General features: G+C 42.5%; 1 protein-coding gene across 1 annotated transcript; it reads left to right on the top strand.

Moving 5' to 3' along the window:
• The first annotated feature begins 491 nt into the window (after positions 1-491).
• On the top strand, positions 492-20,357 carry LOC124276139 (WD repeat-containing protein 81-like). The gene is made up of 18 exons (XM_046711812.1): positions 492-1,986; positions 2,592-2,731; positions 3,496-3,615; positions 5,471-5,744; positions 6,406-6,600; positions 7,165-7,282; positions 9,822-9,940; positions 11,301-11,484; positions 11,909-11,979; positions 12,328-12,387; positions 13,092-13,212; positions 14,618-14,720; positions 15,127-15,257; positions 15,381-15,446; positions 15,744-15,873; positions 18,400-18,499; positions 18,751-18,851; positions 19,921-20,357. Exons 1-18 carry the CDS (start codon positions 492-494, stop codon positions 20,047-20,049), a joined length of 3,657 nt encoding a protein of 1,218 aa, XP_046567768.1. The 3' UTR covers positions 20,050-20,357.
• The last annotated feature ends 742 nt before the right edge of the window (positions 20,358-21,099 follow it).

Here is a 21,099-nt window from a genome sequence, read left to right as displayed (position 1 = left end):
TACTTTAGGATTCAGTTCTGTTATTGTGTGTACATGGTGCCTGTTTGGTCCAGTTTTGTGTTTGAGACACCTGTGATAATGTGGTAGGATTTCAACTTTTGCTTGATTATGATTCTTAGTTTGTCAGCACTCATACTCATGGTCATGTGTTTTTCCAGCTGTAAGTTGTAAATGTCGGAAACCTATACATCACATCAGGTTATTCTCCCACATGGAACTGACGTGCCATCATGTAACATATTCAAAGTAGCAATGACGTCATCTCGCTCTCAATGATGATGATGATTGTTGTTGTTTCTGTGTTGTGCAGGTGTCCCATGATTGGCTTAAGCACCTGAATCATGGCAAGGTCCCCTCCCTACAAGGACTTGATGTTCTGGGTCAGGCTGAAGCTGAACAATACTTGGCTGCATCATGCATCAAATTATCAAAACCCTGGAAGAAGATAACAATCAAAGTAATCAGAAAAACACAGGAAAGGGCTGTCAGGTATGGCCTTCTATAGTATACTGTGGTATTGTTCATTCAAGTTCCCATCCGTTGCAAAGAACGGCCTTCCACCACCCACACCAGCTCTTCTCCTGCAGTCCTACACAGGGCTGCTCCCCTTCCCGACCTACTTCAGCGAGCTGTACAAGTGTCTCTGTCAACTGAAGCAGAAGGACACTGAAGCCAACCACATCCAGTTCAGTAACAAGCTGCAATCGGAGAAGGCCAGCTTGTTGAAGCACAAGGAGCGAGAGAAGGTGCCAGTGTTGGAGCAGTTCCTCCTCAAGTACCAGGGTAAGCTGGGTAAGGAAGGGCTGGAGCTCCTGCTGCCATACATAGAAGAACTGTTCCAACAGGAAACCACCACAGTCCAAGCAGCGTGGTCCTTCTTCGGGGTAATAAGTAAGGAACTCGGACCACTGGAAACAGCCAAGAGGTTTCTGCCATATCTTACCAGTTTGTATACGGGAGAGAACTCTACAGCCAAACATGTGAAGCTGTATCATCGAAACTTCTTAATGCAGCTGATGGTGAGGTTAGGTTTGAAGACCTTTCTGTCCAATTTCTCTACCTTGTTGGTGGAGGCTGTTGCAGGGTACAAAGACTTTCCTCTACCAAGTAAATATTATCAGGAGGAGCTGATTGAAGAGATGCAGAGGGAAGCTGAGCTGTCAGAAAGAACAGCGGTGTGGTCTGAAGGGACCAATCAGAAGTCAGATAATGTGACAACAACCAATGGGCTTTCAGGAGAGGTTTACCCAGATGATGAGAGCAGTCAATCATGGGATGTTGGAAGGGATGAAAATACTCAGGGAGATGTTGATGACATTGAAGAGGAATTCCCAGATAATATTTTGTTGAATGAAGATGACTGTGGCACAGAGGAGTCAAAGAAAAAGTTGTCCACAGACTCCACCAGCATAGGCCAGGTGTCAAACCTGAGTGATGAGAGTGGTGATGGGGAGAGCAATGGGTTGGGGACAGACACCTGTTATAGGACATCGGTGAACAGTATATATAATATTATTGATAGAGCAAGGGAGGGGAGGGAAAAGACTTCTTCAACCACTGAAAGTGATGCATGGTCAGTGGGAGAGAATGTGGAAGACAATGCTCCAGTATTCGAAAGCTTCAGTCCAATTCTGGACACCGATGATGTGCCAAATGGTTCCAAGTTTGATTCAGGGAATGGTGAGGATTCTATAGACTCTGCCTATGACAGGAGGCAAGATGATGATGCGAGCGATCAGACTGATCTCACAATAGATGTCTCTGATCAGATGGTGAGGAGTGAGACTGAAGATATTTTGGCAAACCTGTCTGTCTCGAGTCCGGCAGAGATTGTGAACATCCGTGACATATCAGCAGAGAGTGTCAAGTGGCTGTGTCACAAGCTAGGGCCTGTCCTCACAGCCAAGTTTCTGTCCCGGAACCTAGTCCGGATGTTGGCCCTCTGTTATCTGGGTCTGGAGCAGCTGGATGAGTATACAGATCCAGGTAAGTCATTGTTTCAGTCAGTTCTAGTCATCTGTTCAAGTGTGTGATGCCTGTGTTCTATTTAAACAGTCAAGACATCTGTGGATTAATGTTATTAACATAAAGCATCAATGGTTGGACAATATAAGTTGTTCACTGGTCTCGCGGAGGACATGGGTTGATGTACTCTTGATGTACTCTCGAGGGTACATCAACCCATGGGCCCTGAGGGACCAGTGAACAATGTATTTATCTTACCGAACACCTTAATGTTAATTTTGAATTGTTTGAAGCACAGGTACAAATCTTTTGTAGCTAGATTTTGCTGACAAGAAAAACAGATTTAGAGTTATCTCCCTTCCATCGATTTGCATTCGCAAAACATCGGTAATTTTCCTACATCATACGTGATTCAATGTTATTCGAGATAAAGAATTACTACCACGAGGTACCAAATGAGCTGCCATTGACAGCATTGAAATGTTACTCGCTTGTAAGCGGGGTACATTGAAAATAATAGAAGAGCATTCAGCCAATCAGAAAGCGACATTTATGTGTGAGGTAAATAATGGAGTATGTCATGAAGCTGAACAGTGTTGCATTTTGAGCTTTGTTTTTTCCCACAGGTCACAAGGACTTGCAGTCATCTCGTCTGGTGACAGGTGACTCCCATGCTCTCAAGGTTCTGGATTGTCTTGCATATGTAGCCCTGGTGTATGGGGAACATGTCATGCTGGTACAGTACCTCCCTACCATCGTGGACATGGTCAGTAGAACTTGGTTATTCATGAACTAAAATATGGCATGATTGTGTCAAAGCTTAAGGGCGGTGGGGTAGCCTAGTGGTTAAAGCGTTGGCTCGTCACGCCGAAGACCCGGGTTCGAATCCCCACATGGGTACAATGTGTGAAGCCCATTTCTGGTGTCCCCCGCCGTGATGTTGCTGGAATATTGCTAAAAGCGGTGTAAAACCAAACTCAGTCAGTCAGTCAAAGCTTAAGTTCAAGGCTTCTTTATAGGTCACTCATGAAATGTCTGGGGTGTATTTTATTCAACTGTTATTGTTAACATTGTAAGAAACACCACCTTCATCACTGCCAGTCTCGTTCTGTCATATAATGGTTGAAGTTGAAAGTCAATATCAATGTCACTCAGTATGAAGTTGTTATATTTTGAGATTTTGAGATTGTACTTTGATGATTATACATGATCTCTCAGCTCTTCATGGTTGAGATAGAAGGTCAAGGTCATTACACCTGATGTGATTTTAACTTTGTATTTAAGGCATCTTGTCACAGGATTTTTTAAAACTTTGCATTTGTTATTCGTTTTTTCCTAAACCAGAAATGATGTTATTTCTTTTTATATTTTATTGAAGTCTAACAGTTTGTTATTTTCGGTGGTTGTGGGCAGATGAGAATCATTTGTATGCTATTTGAAATGTCAACATCATGATTCATTGTAAAGTTTGATATGTATTTTGTGTACAAATTCATAAAACGTAACCAGAGTGTTGTGTGATACTTGCAGGTGGCTGTAGCACAGAGGCGGCTCACCCAGCGGTCAGAGTCAGGATTGTTTGGTGGGGTGGTCCTACTGAGATACATCATCCCCTACCTCTCAGACAAGTCTGTCATGGACAATCTAGATGTGAGTTACCTTGCTTGGAGACATTGATTAATTCTATCTTGGACCCTCTTTGCAGGGGTATCTTAACAGCATTATAGGCCCACTCGCAAAGCAGTCCCTACCTGCACAATAAGGAAGTTACATCATACATACAATATCATGGAGCCCTATGTTGATGGAGCCCCTATGTTGATGGAGTCCCTATGTTGATAGAGCCCCAATGTTGATGGAGCCCCTATGTTGATGGAGCCCCTATGGTGGAGTCCCTATGTTGATGGAGTCCCAATGGTGGAGTCCCTATGTTGATGGAGTCCCTATGTTGATAGAGCCCCAATGTTGATGGAGCCCCTATGTTGATGGAGCCCCTATGTTGATAGAGCCCCAATGTTGATGGAGCCCCTATGGTGATGGAGCCCCCATGGTGGAGTCCCTATGTTGATAGAGCCCCAATGTTGATGGAGCCCCTATGGTGCCCCAATGTTGATGGAGTCCCTATGTTGATAGAGCCCCAATGTTGATTGAGCCCCTATGCTGATGGAGCCCCTATGTTGATGGAGCCCCTATGATGGAGTCCCTATGTTGATGGAGCCCCAATGTTGATGGAGCCCCTATGGTGGAGTCTCTATGTTGATGGAGCCCCTATGTTGATGGAGCCCCTATGGTGGAGTCCCTATGTTGATGGAGCCCCAATGTTAATGGAGCCCCTATGATGGAGTCTCTATGTTGATGGAGCCCCTATGCTGGAGTCCCTATGTTGATGGAGCCCCTATGCTGGAGTCCCTATTTTGATGGAGCCCCTATGGTGGAGTCCCTATGTTGATAGAGCCCCAATGTTGATTGAGCCCCTATGCTGATGGAGCCCCTATGTTGATGGAGCCCCTATGATGGAGTCTCTATGTTGATGGAGCCCCTATGGTGGAGTCCCTATGTTGATGGAGCCCCAATGTTAATGGAGCCCCTATGATGGAGCAGCTATATTGATGGAGCCCCTATGGTGGAGTCCCTATGTTGATGGAGCCCCAATGTTAATGGAGCCCCTATGGTGGAGTCCCTATGTTGATGGAGCCCCAATGTTAATGGAGCCCCTATGATGGAGCAGCTATGTTGATGGAGCCCCTATGGTGGAGTCCCTATGTTGATGGAGCCCCAATGTTAATGGAAGCCCCTATGATGGAGCAGCTATGTTGATGGAGTCCCTATGTTGATGGAGCCCCAATGTTAATGGAGCCCCTATGGTGGAGTCTCTATGTTGATGGAGCCCCTATTGTGGAGTCCCTATGTTGATGGACCCCCAATGTTAATGGAGCCCCTATGATGGAGCAGCTATGTTGATGGAGCCCCTATGGTGGAGTCCCTATGTTGATGGAGCCCCTATGCTGGAGTCCCTATGTTGATGGAGCCCCAATGTTGATGGAGCCCCTATGGTGTAGCCCATATGATGGAGCAGCTATGTTGATGGAGCCCCTATGGTGGAGCCCCAATGTTGATGGAGCCCCTATTGTGGAGTCCCTATGTTGATGGAGCCCCCATGTTAATGGAGCCCCTATGATGGAGCAGCTATATTGATGGAGCCCCTATGGTGGAGTCTCTATGTTGATGGAGCCCCCATGGCAACTGTAGAGCATGAGGATGCATTGAGATGGCCTTGCTCTTTTTGAATTCTGTGTATAGTGATCATTCATGATATCTGATATTATAAAATGTAACATTGCTTTAAATTGATGTCTATAAAAATGTCCATTACTAATTTATATCACTGGAATATATTTGTTTTATAAATGTAGTGTCACGCTGTAGACACATGCTTTAGGATTATGGCTTCCTATTTGGGATATCCATGACATCGTGTTTTATCTGAACTTGTTGCCTTCTGCAGGACACTATAGTGATGGACTCCCTGCTCCCTGTGATCAAGCTGGTAACATCACCCACCATTACATTTCCTGGGGGTGTCCGCGCCAGGTCCATCCTCTGTCACAAAGTCATTGACGTCATGTACGTCATTGGGCTTCGTCTCGGCCTGGAAATGACGCGCAGGCATCTTTCATCTTCCATGCTCAAGTTGTTTGAAGCTTTCGCAGTCATCCACGGGAACTCATCCTCGCCGACCAATGGTCAGATATACAAGAGTGGCTCCCTCTCTCCCCCTGGTCAGTTTAGCATTGTTGTCATGATCACTCATTCTTTGCTGCGTGTAGATTTAAATGGAATTGATAAAACTTATCTATACATTTTTTCTACAAGGCATTGGACATTGGATTTGTATTATTTTCCGAATGGAATCCATTATATGTGAATGCTTACAATATCCGGATATGTTATAGTTGACAAGTAAATCATTTTACCTATACATCAGAATTTCCATTTTGTTTTGACGTATAATTGTATAAATTGATGAGCGTGTGTTTGGGAGTAGGCGATTAAAGTGAGTGAGTGAGTTTAGTTTTACACCGCTTTTAGCAATATTTCAGCAATATCACGACAGGGAACACCAGAAATGTGCTTCACACATTGTACCCATGTGGGGAGGGGATTAAGGACATGTATGTTGTCTTATTTTGAACCTGTAGCACATCTTTTTTCGGGAGAATGTGAACAATTCTGAGAACAATTTAGTACTTTTTTTTCAAAAGGGGAGGCTAAAGTTCAGATTTGCAACATTTCAGGAACATAGTCTTTTCCTCACAGAAATCACAACCACCTATTCCCCCTGAATATCAAATGGTTCGTTCCAAAGGAGTTCCAGTCAATGGTTTTATTGACATTGCTGGCTGATATGTGTTTGTTGCAACTGATCTGTCTGTGTTGCAGGGATATCCCTGGGTGGCAGTGAGACATCGGAGGATTCCTACCTGAACATCAAGATGGACCCCTCATCCCAGGAGTACAGGATCGGCACACCCATTAGCGCCAGTGGCTTCAGTGGCTACATGTCCAAACACAACAAGAAGGTGCCATCCAACAAGTTCCACAGTCTCACATCATTGGGGGCCATTGATGACAAAGGTTAGTAGATATTTCATAGCATAAATGTTCCTTCTAACACCAGATCCCAATGTTTGTCATACAAAATGGCTCACATGAATGAGGAGGTTACAATGTGTGACCTAGCTGATTGTGAGTCACTGCTTTGATTGTTGCTCACTGGTATTCAAACACTGGTCCACAAATGACTATTCACAGTCCACTGCATGAATGAAATATTGCTGAATGTGGCATTAAACTATGTTCTTCACTCAGAACTTCTTTTTGTTGAAATTTTACAACTTTCCTGAAATATGCTCAAAATTCTGTACTAAAATTGACCTGATATATATGAGCTCATCCAGCCTGTGTAAAGTGGCTGTGTTTGTTGGTAGTTTAGACTGTTGACTACATATACTGGTTAGCTACAGTGCTGGGGTAATTTCTTTTTGTATTTGGGACCCCTGTGAAGATATTAGGATAGTTACAGTTAATCAGAAATTACGTTTAGACATTTCCAAATACTCTTGCTTCTGTCCCTTGCTCTGGCCATGTTGGATTTTGACATACCCTATATGATGTACATATTGATGTGGTTGACTGTAGATGATGTTGTGGACTACAAGCCGTCGACCAAGGAGGGGGGGCTGCAAGAGCTGGCAGCTGTCTTCACCCCCGAATTGGCACTGGCCGCTTACATACCACTGTGCAGGATTTTTGGCAGGTAGGTGCGGTGACAGGTGCTTTATTAAAAATGGCAGGTGTTTGCAGATGTTGCTGCACTGGATGTACTCTTTAATACTGTTAATAGCCTAAGGACCACGTATTCAGATACTCCAGGTACTCTTGACATTTCTTGATTTAATTTGGTTAACAATTTTTACTCAATTTGATGTTACCTCTAAGTACCAAGTACCACAGTTCCCTTTTGGATATACGATACTATAGAGAAGGTCGTAGTGTTGTGGCCGCTATAGTATTGTGGTGTCTGTAGTATTTTGAAGTCTTTAGTGTTGTGGCCGCTGTAGTGTTGTGGCAGCTATAGCTGGCTGTAGTGTGGTGATCTGTTGTGGCTGTGTGGTATTATGATGGCTGTAGTATTGTAATGGCTGTAGTGTTGTGGTGTCTGTAGTATTGTGGTGTCTGTAGTATTATGATGACTGTAGTATTGTGATGGCTGTAGTGTTTGTGGCTGTAGTATTGTGGTGTCTGTAGTATTGTGATGGCTGTAGTATTGTGGTGTCTGTAGTATTATGATGGCTGTAGTATTGTGATGTCTATAGTGTTGTGGTGTCTGAAGTATTGTGGTGTCTGTAGTATTATGATGGCTGTAGTATTGGGATGGCTGTAGTGTTTGTGGCTGTAGTATTGTGATGGTTGTAGTATTGTGGTGTCTGTAGTATTATGATGGATGTAGTATTGTGAAGTATTTAGTGTTGTGGCCGCAGTAGTGTCTGTGGCTGTGGTTTTATGATGGCTGTAGTATTGTGGTGTCTGTAGTATTGTGATGGATGTAGTATTGTGAAGTATTTAGTGTTGTGGCCGCAGTAGTGTCTGTGGCTGTGGTATTATGATGGCTGTAGTATTGTGGTGTCTGTAGTATTGTGATGGATGTAGTATTGTGGTGTCTGTAGTATTATGATGGCTGTAGTATTGTGGTGTCTGTGGTATTATGATGGCTTTAGTATTGTGGTGTCTGTAGTATTATGGTATTGTGTGCTGTAGTATTGCTGTAGTATTGTGTCTGTATGTAGTATTATGTGGCTGTAGTTATTGTGGTGTCTGTAGTATTATGATGGCTGTAGTATTGTGGTGTCTGTAGTATTGTGATGTATGTAATATTATCATAGTATTGTGATGAATGTGTGTCTGTAGTATTATGATGGCTGTAGTATGTAGTATTGTGTGGTGTATGTAGTATTATGATGGTGGTTAGTATTGTTGTGTGAGTAATTATTGATAGTAGTATTGTGGTATTGTATGTGAGTATTATGGTGGTATTGTGGTGTATAGTATTATGGTGTCTGTGGTATTATGATGTATGATGTATTATGGTGGCTGTAGTATTGTATGTGGTGTAGTATTATGGCTGTGATGGCTGTGGTATTGTGGTGGCTGTAGTATTATCATGTGATGGCTGTAGTATTGTGGTGTATGTAGTATTATGATGGCTGTAGTATTGTGGTGTCTGTGTAGTATTATGATTTGTGGCTGTAGTATTGTGGTGTCTGTAGTGATTGTGGTGTATGTAGTATTGTATGATGTATTATGATGTCTGTGTAGTATTGTGGTGTCTGTGGTATGATGATGGCTGTAGTATTGGCTTGTGTCATTGTGTGTATTATGATGGATTATATGGTGTCTGTGGTATTATGTATTGTGTCTGTAGTATTATTTACATGTCTGTAGTATTGTGTGGTATTGGTGGCTGTAGTATTGCTGCTGTGGTATTGTGGTGTATGTAGTATTATATGTGGCTGTGGTATTGTGGTGTCTGTAGTATTATGATGGCTGTATTGGTATCTGTGGTGTCTGTAGTATTATGGTGGCTGTGGTATTGTGGTGTGGTGTGTAGTATTATTATGGTGGCTGTGGTATTGTGGTGTATGGTATTGTAGCATTATGGCTGGCTGTGGTATTGTGGTGTATGTAGTATTATGATGGCTGTAGTATTGTGGTGTATGTAGTATTATGGTGGCTGTGGTATTGTGGTGTCTGTAGTATTATGATGGCTGTAGTATTGTGGTGTATGTAGTATTATGATGGCTGTAGTATTGTGGTGTCTGTAGTATTATGGTGGCTGTAGTATTGTGGTGTCTGTAGTATTATGATGGCTGTAGTATTGTGGTGTGTGTAGTATTATGGTGGCTGTAGTATTGTGGTGTCTGTAGTATTATGGTGGCTGTAGTATTATGATGGCTGTAGTATTGTGGTGTCTGTAGTATTGTGATGGATGTAGTATTGTGGTGTCCGTGGTATTTGTTAAGTCTTTAGTGTTGTGACCGCTGTAGTGTTTGTGGCTGTGGTATTATGACGTCTGTAGTATTGTGGTGTCTGTAGTATTATGATGGCTGTGGTATTGTGGTGTCTGTAGTATTATGATGGCTGTAGTATTATGATGGCTGTAGTATTGTGGTGTCTGTAGTATTGTGATGGATGTAGTATTGTGGTGTCCGTGGTATTGCTAAGTCTTTAGTGTTTGTGGCTGTGGTATTATGATGGCTGTGGTATTGTGGTGTCTGTAGTATTGTGCTCTGTTGCAGTATTCACATGGAGGAACACTTGCCCAACGATGACCTTATCCGACAGTTATGCTCCCAGCAGGACACAGTGATGGATCAGATGACGGAGATGCAGGAGAACACGGCCGACACCAAGTCAGGTCAGTCTTGACACAACACACATCACAAATGTAATATTCACCTCAGACACACACTCATGCACAGCTAAACTAGATACAGGACACTACTAACACATTAGTGTGTCAGTATCCACACAGCACTACCTATATCACAACATGCCATTTATAACCCATGAAGATCCGGGTTGGAATTGGTCTTCAGCAACCATGATTGTCGTCACAAGCAAGTTACGGGACTGGGTGGTTTAGACTCGCTGACTTGGTTGACACATATCATCATATCCCAATTGTGTAGATCGATGCTAATGATGTTGATCACTGGATTGTCTGGTTCAGACTCGATTATCTACAGACTGCCACTGTATAGCTGGAATATTGCTGAGTGTGTCGTTAAACAGAAAAAACAACAACATTCCATTTATGAAACACAACCCACTATCTATACTACAGCTATACCCAGTATCACTACACTGACCACAGTTTATGAAACACAACCCACTATCTATACTACAGCTATACCCAGTATCACAACACTGACCACAGTTTATGAAACACAACCCACTATCTATACTACAGCTATACCCAGTATATGACCACAGCTATCACTGACCACAGTTTATGAAACACAACCCACTATCTATACTACAGCTATACCCAGTATCACAACACTGACCACAGTTTATGAAACACAACCCACTATCTATACTACAGCTATACCCAGTATCACTACACTCACCACAGTTTATGAAACACAACCCACTATCTATACTACAGCTATACCCAGTATCACTACACTGACCACAGTTTATGAAACACAACCCACTATCTATACTACAGCTATACCCAGTATCACAACACTCACCACAGTTTATGAAACACAACCCACTATCTATACTACAGCTATACCCAGTATCACTACACTGACCACAGTTTATGAAACACAACCCACTATCTATACTACAGCTATACCCAGTATCACTACACTGACCACAGTTTATGAAACACAACCCACTATCTATACTACAGCTATACAACACTGACCCAGTATCACAACACTGACCACAGTTTATGAAACACAACCCACTATCTATACTACAGCTATACCCAGTATCACTACACTGACCACAGTTTATGAAACACAACCCACTATCTATACTACAGCTATACCCAGTATCACTACACTGACCACTAACTAAACTGTGGTCATTTCACCATTCACATGTCACACAGAACATGCTTCATGGTCTTGTTCAAGCCATTGTCAGTTATTGATAACAGTACCTTGGATTGCTTAAGATGGCCATGCAAAGTTATGAAAGTGTAGTTAAATTAAATATCTCTGTTGCAACTCAAGGCGATGTTTGTATGACTTTGGTTTCAGAGTCGGAGGGTGTTGCGTGTGACGACACGTCAGTGACTGGTGCTATAGGCAGCAATGTGCAGATGATTGGTAACCGAATACAACTCAGTCATGAGGTCAGGGAGACCAGTCCAGAGCTCAACCAGTTTGGTCGTGGATATCGAGCATCCGGCATCCTCCGCATACATCCAGATGAACTGAGATGGTCAGTACTTGTTGTCCTATAATCCCTACAAATATCATGCCTTTATTACATTATTGCCATGAATCCTGTTTTTTGGGTTGATCTCACTCTATAAGATCTTGAGATTTTCAACAGATGTCCTGTCAACTGTAGATTTCAAGGGGCGGTGGGGTAGCCTAGTGGTTAAAGCGTTGGCTTGTCACGCCGAAGACCCGGGTTCGAATCCCCACATGGGTACAATGTGTGAAGCCCATTTCTGGTGTTCCCCGCCGTGATGTCACTGGAATATTGCTGAAAGTGGCGTAAAACCAAACTCAGTCAGTCAGTCAGTAGATTTCAAGTTGTGCTTATAATAGTATATCCTCTTTCCAAGGCACCTATGCATGCTGTAGACCAATTCTTCATGGATACCTATCATGTAACAACCCAACCTGTGTGTTTGTAGTGAGGAGATGGATCACAGCCGACAGAGGCACCTGAGAGGCAACTGGCTGGCCTACTGGGAACATGAACTAGGTCAGTGACCCACTGCTTCATCATCTGATGTCTTCTTACTGAACCTCTCAGTGAGATATTTCATGTAAAGATCAAAACATAGCAGCAATATGCAAATTTCACTTTGTTATGAGTTGTTTTATATGTTAAACTGAGTGTTTAACCAACATTTTCTGGCCTCTCGACTCTTAGTGCACTGACCAAGAAAACCTGTCATGATGGATTTTAATTTGCTTGCCCATGGTACATTACTTACTAGACATTCAGTGTACTATATGTCAGGATGAAGAGGCTCTTAATCCTAAAACCCCTTAACCTAAAATGCTTTGCTCTTATCCTGACTTTCGTTAATCATTTTTGTTCTCATAGGGTTGCATGAGCGAGACACAATCTTCAACTTTAAACAGATCAAGCTGCAGACATTCCAAGGTAAGGAAACCATAGTCTTTGTGTTTGTCTGTTGTCTGGAGCAGCTGGTTGGCTCAGTTGCAAACATATTGACTTGCTGGTTACATTGACATGGTTCAGATCCCCAGATGGGTTAAGTGTGTCAGAGCCTGTCATCCAGTGACATGGTTCAGATCCCCAGATGGGTATTGTCACAGTATGTTATTGTTATGATGATCTGTTACAAAGAGCCCTATCATCCATTGGGTGGTTCAGATCCCCAGATGGGTTACAAAGAGCCCTATCATGTGTCAGATCCCCAGATGTATGTTACAGTATGTTACAGTATCGCTATGATGATCTGTTACAAAGAGCCCTATCATCCATTGACATGGTTCAGATCCCCAGATGGGTTAAGTGTGTCACAGTATGTTACAGTATCACTATGATGATCTGTTACAAAGAGCCCTATCATCCATTGACATGGTTCAGATCCCCAGATGGGTTAAGTGTGTCACAGTATGTTACAGTATCGTTATGATCATCTGTTACAAAGAGCCCTATCATCCATTGACATGGTTCAGATCCCCAGATGGGATAAGTGTGTCACAGTATGTTACAGTATCGCTATGATGATCTGTTACAAAGAGCCCTATCATCCCAGTTTCTGTGCTTTTTGTTTGACTATTTGTTTGGAAATCTTAAAACAAGTCCAGGTAAAGGTCTGCTTTCTGCAACACATACAGGCCACACCAACAGCATACGGTCTCTGTTCGTGATGGACAATGAGAACTGCTTCATCAGCGCCAGCAAGGACAAGACTGTGAAACTGTGGTCACTCACTAGCTCCGGAGATGGATCAGGGAAGTGAGTCATCATATCATGTTGTAGTTGCATGTTTTACAAGTCATCTGACCTGAATTTGTGATTGGTAGTTGCTGTTTGTTGTAAAGTTAAAGAATGGGAGCAAACCATTTAACCTCTTTACTTCACCAGTTTTCACCTAAATTACAATGTTTTGGAAAACTTTTCTGAAATGATGTGGGGCGGTGGGGTAGCCTAGTGGTTAAAGTGTTCGCTTGTCACTTGTCAAAGACGCAGGTGTGGAGCCCATTTCTGGTGTCCCCTGCCATGATATTGCTTGAATATTGCTAAAATCAGCATAAAACTGAACTCACTCTGAAATGATCTTGAAGTGAGTATAAACAAAAAAAGCTTTTTCTCATGTGAGGCAATATCGGAACATGAGGACATCCTTTGTCTGCTTGCCTGGGTCAGAGAGTGTATGTGCCTGTGTGCTGTCATGAATATGAATTGTGTCCCCTTGGCTGCAGGATGTGCTTCCAAATTCTCACCTACTGTGATATGTTTGTTAGCAACCTACTATGTTGGCATCTCTGTCCTGACCAGTGTTTTCTTACACATTAAGTTCATTCCCTATGTAATTATTACTATTACATGTAGTGATAAAATCACCCATAGTTAACCACTTTTGCATTCTCTTCCCACAAAGGGTACTTGTCATATCTTCCTACGAACCTCTGTTCTAATACGGCCCTTTCATGGTGCGAGTGTTCAGGCCTCGTGATTGGTTTCAATCAGATTTAGTTGTGCAATCAGCGACGTTGTATACTTCGGGAAAACTAGAACCTTTTCGACTGCACAATGCGCAATTGTTTCTTCTAGACAGAACTCAGTCATGTAATGGCGGATCAATGGCGTCTCCATCGCCCTCGTTGACAACGGACAAGCTAGCCAATAAATGTCTTGTGCGTCACATCAACGCAAGTCCCCGGCAGAGGAGAGATAGTTCTAGCCCCATATTTGCTTGCATTAGTCAAGTTGGATCTAAGTCGATGTAACATGTGTTCTGATTGGATAGAAAGAAGGGAGATAATTCGTGTTGCGATTTTTTGCCACTAGGAAATTTTACGAGAACCGGGAAATATGGCCATATTAGAACAGAGGTTCGTAGGAAGATATGACAAGTAACCTCTGTGGGAAGAGAATGCCACTTTTGTTGATGTCATATAGAATCTTTGAACGGCATTTAGAAGTGATACACATAAAGGTGAGGATCTATAGATGTCAACATCTTTATTAAGGGGAACACTACGTTTTGGAGTATATTGTTACTCCTTTCATTCACTTGATGAGTGAGTAAGAATGTACTCCAAAACGTCATGTTCCTCAAAATACAGAAGTTGACACCCATACCTTCTCAAATCTTTGAGAAACCTTCTCGCCTCTAACTCACTCCTGTCTGTTTCAGAATGTCCTCTCAGTGGAGCTACAATCAACATAAGAAGTCTGTGTTTTCTGTGGCCTACTTGGACAGTGTCAGACAAGTAGCCTCCTGTGATAGTTCTGTACATGTGAGTTCACTGGATTTTCAATGTGTTAAACAAAGTGTACCATGTTCCGCAAACTGAATCTCAACTCTATCTGTGTGACAGTATTGTGGTTCTTACTCAGAATTGATTGTTTGATTGGCATTCTATCTTCTATGCTTATCTTCTATCACTTTTAGCTGGATAATGGTGTAAAAATCTAACAAAAAACATCGCTCTATGCAGTGAACAAGAAGTTGTTGTCCATAAAGTCATAATACTTCATAAGTAGAATTGGGTACTGTGAAATGCCTAAGTTTACGGACTGGTCATGTATTACATGGTAGAAGCAATGAGATTGATCTGATTTATTCTGTCTTATTGACCATGCTCCTCCTCACCTGATAGATACAGTTGTTGTATGATGAATGCTAAATCCTGCATGTTTCAGATATGGGATCCCTTCATTGGTGGGAACATAGTTCAGCTAGAGTCCTCCAAATACGCCCCAGTTGTGGCCCTCACGGCCCTTCCAGCTCCCAGCACCCTTGTCGTCACGGCAACCACAGAGGCCACACTCAGGTACGATACTTGCTCATAAGAAGAAAATTAACCTACTCGCTGGTTTATTGTTTTTATAAAATATAAAAGACTCTCTTTTCTGGTTCCCTTTAGTACTTGAATGATTGTTTATATCTTCAACAGGTTCCTTGATCTCAGAGTATCCAAATATGCACATGAGTTTAAGTGCTCAGTCGGATCAACTGGTAAGTATGTGGCTTGAATTTACAGGACATGCTTCAGGTTGTATTAAACAGTATTCCTTGAGAATAAGCAGTAATAGACAGTTTAGTTTGATAGTTTTGTGTTATTTTCTTAAGTAGAAACTTCTGCTTTTATCTTGTTAATGATAAAAAACATGACAATATTGGTGTCAAAAAGGATGTAACATAAGTTTTAATAAATTTATGATTTAAACAAAAAACAAAAAAAATGCTTGCATGAATGTGGAGAAATAAGTCTTTGATACACTTGTCTTCATTGTTTGATGTTCCAGGCCTGATCCAGCTGTTTGACTGTCAGTAAGGATGGCAGTTGGGTAGCTGTTGGCTTCTCTACCGGAGTTATCTCCCTTCTGGATGTCAGTAGTGGCATCCTCATGGGGTCCTGGAAGGCTCATGATGGGGAAATATTACAGGTGGGTGTTCTGTGTGTTGGCTTCTCCTTGGGAGTTATCTCCCTTCTGGATGTCAGTAGTGGCATCCTCATGGGGTCCTGGAAGGATCATGATGGGGAAATATTACAGGTTGGTGTTCAGTGTGTTGGCTTCACTACAGGAGTTATCTCCCTTCTGGGTGTCAGTAGTGGCATCCTCATGGGGTCCTGGAAGGCTCATGATGGGGAAATATTACAGGTTGGTGTTCAGTGTGTTGGCTTCACTACAGGAGTTATCTCCCTTCTGGATGTCAGTAGTGGCATCGTCATGGGGTCCTGGAAGGCTCATGATGGGGAAATATTACAGGTGTGTTTAGTGTGTTGGCTTCTCCTTGGGAGTTATCTCCCTTCTGGGTGTCAGTAGTAGCATCCTCATGGGGTCCTGGAAGGCTCATGATGGGGAAATATTACAGGTGGGTGTTCAGTGTGTTGGCTTCACTACAGGAGTTATCTCCCTTCTGGATGTCAGTAGTGGCATCCTCATGGGGTCCTGGAAGGCTCATGATGGGGAAATATTACAGGTTGGTGTTCAGTGTGTTGGCTTCTCCTTGGGAGTTATCTCCCTTCTGGATGTCAGTAGTGGCATCGTCATGGGGTCCTGGAAGGCTCATGATGGGGAAATATTACAGGTGGGTGTTCAGTGTGTTGGCTTCTCCTTGGGAGTTATCTCCCTTCTGGGTGTCAGTAGTAGCATCCTCATGGGGTCCTGGAAGGCTCATGATGGGGAAATATTACAGGTGGGTGTTCAGTGTGTTGGCTTCTCCTTGGGAGTTATCTCCCTTCTGGGTGTCAGTAGTGGCATCCTCATGGGGTCCTGGAAGGCTCATGATGGGGAAATATTACAGGTGGGTGTTCAGTGTGTTGGCTTCTCCTTGGGAGTTATCTCCCTTCTGGGTATCAGTAGTGGCATCCTCATGGGGTCCTGGAAGGCTCATGATGGGGAAATATTACAGGTGGGTGTTCAGTGTGTTGGCTTCTCCTAGGGAGTTATCTCCCTTCTGGGTGTCAGTAGTAGCATCCTCATGGGGTCCTGGAAGGCTCATGATGGGGAAATATTACAGGTTGGTGTTCAGTGTGTTGGCTTCTCCTTGGGAGTTATCTCCCTTCTGGGTGTCAGTAGTGGCATCGTCATGGGGTCCTGGAAGGCTCATGATGGGGAAATATTACAGGTGGGTGTTCAGTGTGTTGGCTTCACTACAGGAGTTATCTCCCTTCTGGGTGTCAGTAGTAGCATCCTCATGGGGTCCTGGAAGGCTCATGATGGGGAAATATTACAGGTGGGTGTTCAGTGTGTTGGCTTCTCCTTGGGAGTTATCTCCCTTCTGGGTGTCAGTAGTAGCATCCTCATGGGGTCCTGGAAGGCTCATGATGGGGAAATATTACAGGTGGGTGTTCAGTGTGTTGGCTTCTCCTTGGGAGTTATCTCCCTTATGGGTGTCAGTAGTGGCATCGTCATGGGGTCCTGGAAGGCTCATGATGGGGAAATATTACAGGTGGGTGTTCAGTGTGTTGGCTTGGCTTCTCCTTGGGAGTTATCTCCTTCTGGGTGTCAGTAGTAGCATCCTCATGGGGTCCTGGAAGGCTCATGATGGGGAAATATTACAGGTGGGTGTTCAGTGTGTTGGCTTCTCCTTGGGAGTTATCTCCCTTCTGGGTGTCAGTAGTGGCATCCTCATGGGGTCCTGGAAGGCTCATGATGGGGAAATATTACAGGTGGGTGTTCAGTGTGTTGGCTTCTCCTTGGGAGTTATCTCCCTTCTGGGTGTCAGTAGTAGCATCCTCATGGGGTCCTGGAAGGCTCATGATGGGGAAATATTACAGGTGGGTGTTCAGTGTGTTGGCTTCTCCTTGGGAGTTATCTCCCTTCTGGGTGTCAGTAGTGGCATCCTCATGGGGTCCTGGAAGGCTCATGATGGGGAAATATTACAGGTTGGTGTTCAGTGTGTTGGCTTCTCCTTGGGAGTTATCTCCCTTCTGGGTGTCAGTAGTAGCATCCTCATGGGGTCCTGGAAGGCTCATGATGGGGAAATATTACAGGTTGGTGTTCAGTGTGTTGGCTTCACTACAGGAGTTATCTCCCTTCTGAGTGTCAGTAGTGGCATCCTCATGGGGTCCTGGAAGGCTCATGATGGGGAAATATTACAGGTGTGTTTAGTGTGTTGGCTTCTCTACAGGAGTTATCTCCCTTCTGAGTGTCAGTAGTGGCATCCTCATGGGGTCCTGGAAGGCTCATGATGGGGATATATTACAGGTTGGCTTCTCTACAGGAGTTATCTCCCTTCTAGATGTCAGCATCAGCATCCTTCTACGTAACATTCAGATGAGAAGCTTATCTCCATATGTTATGTAGGTAAGGCCCCCTCCTCAAGGGTGACAAGTTGGCTACTGGTCTTACAGTTGAAACTGCCCACATACAGGTGGAATATTGCTCAGTATGGTGCTAACCCCCAACAAACAAATCGACAGACTTTCAGTTTGACAGACCTTTCAGACATTCGTTTCATTTCAGATCAAAGCCTACAGCAAAAACATGTTAGTGTCTTCATCGTTTGACCAGACCATGAAGGTGTGGAATATCGAAGATGGGCGAGAACTGTGTGCTCTTAAAGGTACCATCCTCGCCAATAAACACCATCTTATCAATAAAACAAGATTTTAGAAATGTGCCATTTAGCAACATCTAATATACATTTACAGAGATATATAGTATACTACATGGGTACAATGTGTAATTCCTATGGTATCTAAACTATCAGAAGTGTCAACTTATTCTTAGTCCATTCTGCTAGCTACATTTCAGTTACCAATTTCCGTGTGTATTGTTTGTATTCAGTAAATACAAATTTCTCCATATTGCAAGGTCTGTCAGAGCCGGTACACTGTGTGTGTTTCTACAAGAACCAGGTTCTCAGTGCCACCACCGCCAACAGGATAGGAGTTCATACGTCTGTGGATGACAGTGTGAGTACTCCTGACCTCTACACATCTGGCAACACACATCCAAGTCAGTTGGATGTTATTTCAGACTAAATAATACCTCTTTGCATCTGTGCCAAAAATCTTTGGAAAATTTCTTTTTGTTGATTTCGGTTGCTCCATGTTGTGTAGAAATGATTTTATCAAAATTTTATAAATTTAACTATTTGTAAATTCATCCAGCTTTTGGATGGAAAGAAATGTTTATCTTCTTAAAATGAAATTGAATCAATCTGTGCATGTGGTATTATCTACTCTTTACCACAAGACCTATTATTCTGAATATTGTATGTCACATTTTTCCTAATCAATACCCAAACTCAGCAAATAATAAAAATTTCTTTTAATATATCTTTTCAATTATAAAACATTTTATATACACTCTATTCATACAATGATCACAGAGTTGTCTCCCTTCCAATAATTGGTGTTTTTTGTTTGCAATGGAACCTTGACTTTTTTTATTGAAATTCTGCACAGGCCCTAAATATTAATATCAGTGTTCACAAATAGTGTCTGACCCTCTGCAGATTCGCCAACAATCCGATAGAAGTCTACAACCCACCAGCCCCAGTGTTTGACTGTATATTTGACAATGACCTTGACATAAGTTGTTATATGTGACATGTGACACTTGTTTGCTGTTTATATATCTTGTGTTTGTTAATAATTTCAATGTCAATTATAAGAAATGTTAAATACGAAATGTATTTAATTTTATTTTATGGGTCCTGTGAATTTTCAATGGGTCAGACAGACATCTGAAACTTGCAAATGACCATTCGTGAACACTGTAATATCCTCCCAAATGACCATCCTCAGACTAATTCTCTCCTCAGATAGTTTTACACCAGGCCCCGATTTCTTGAAACAAACTTAAGTCTGAGTTTTGTCATAAGTTAGAGTTTTTACTCAAATTTGAGAAAACGCAGGAAAATGCAGTTTTGTTCCAAGAAATCGGGGCCTTATCAGTAAACAGATTTTTAACCCGTTCAAATGATTTCCTTCTGCAGATTGTTTTTCCTCCTGATGAGATACAGAACTTGTTTTTCAGGCATCCTTCACAAGCACCAAGTTACGTTCTGACACATTCAAAGGTGTACTTACATCCATGGCAACTCTACCTCTCAACCGATCCCTGCTGCTGGGAGCAGACAACGGCTCCATACGACTCCTATGCTAACACAGACATCCACCTTCATAGTCCTATCATGACGAAGAGCAACAGACTATTTTACAGTAGATTGATACAGTCAATGTTTCAGATTTGAAAATGTAGGAGTATGACAGATATTAAATATTGTTTCAACTTCAACCTGACATAAAAATATTGGACACTTTGTCTGAAGTATCTATAACAGGGAATCTGTTATATCTGTGATCTAAAGGATGATGTTGCGTTTGTAGTATGTGGTAGATTATCAACAAACAGTTTAGCAGATTTTCATCTTTTGAAACGATTCTAGTTTTCCCTCTTACCATAGAGATAGTGAGAACAGTACTACAGTATTTCATTTATATCCTTTCATGTCGGGCAAGCAAATTTGTACACTGTGGGAGGAAAGTGTTTATTTAAAAATGCAATTGGAAAAATTTCAGATGATGATTTTCATGTGCCACTGCCACATTGCTGAAACCATCCAGCATTCTTAGAGGTTTGTTGAAACCATCCAGTACATGAAAAATTGAAATATGATCAGGACAAACCAGGGATTCAAACCCAGAATTATAGGTTTCTGCCATGATTCAGAGATTCTTACCACGAGAACTATTTTTGGATACATGGAAGTTAAATATTTATGTCCCTGTAATCAATATTACCTTGTATTATATTAAGCCTGTGTTTTACTGTGAGAGAAGGTGTTAAAGAGCACAGGATGGTGAAAATATGTCATGAGAGATTTTGCCAAATGCATGACTGACTGATTTGTTGGTGATTGTATGAGTGCTTCCAGCTATTACTGATTTCACACTGACATTGAAGAGTGAGTGTGTGAGTATGGTTTTACGCCGCTTTTAGCAATATTCCAGCAATATCACGGTTGGGGACACCAGAAATGGGCTTCACACATTGTACCCATGTGGGGAATGGAACCCGGGTATTCGGCGTGACGAGCGAACGCTTTAACCACGAGGCTACCCCACCGCCCCGACATTGAAGAGATGTCAAAGTCTGACATTAAATTACTTGATTTATGGAATATTGAAATATTGGAAAGAGGGTACAAATGAA

This window comes from Haliotis rubra, unplaced genomic scaffold, assembly GCF_003918875.1.
Source record: "Haliotis rubra isolate DU_JTF1 unplaced genomic scaffold, ASM391887v1 Scf206, whole genome shotgun sequence".
In the NCBI taxonomy this organism is placed as follows: domain Eukaryota; kingdom Metazoa; phylum Mollusca; class Gastropoda; order Lepetellida; family Haliotidae; genus Haliotis; species Haliotis rubra.
This window is presented reverse-complemented; position numbering and strand designations above follow the sequence as displayed.

Excerpts from the sequence above, each read along its gene's own strand:
- LOC124276139 (XM_046711812.1), top strand. The coding sequence starts at position 492 with ATGGCCTTCTATAGTATACTGTGGTATTGTTCATTCAAGTTCCCATCC. Across the intron at positions 5,745-6,405 it reads TGGCTCCCTCTCTCCCCCTG|GGATATCCCTGGGTGGCAGT; the intron begins GTCAGTTTAGCA and ends TCTGTGTTGCAG. Across the intron at positions 18,852-19,920 it reads ATACGTCTGTGGATGACAGT|GCATCCTTCACAAGCACCAA; the intron begins GTGAGTACTCCT and ends CTTGTTTTTCAG.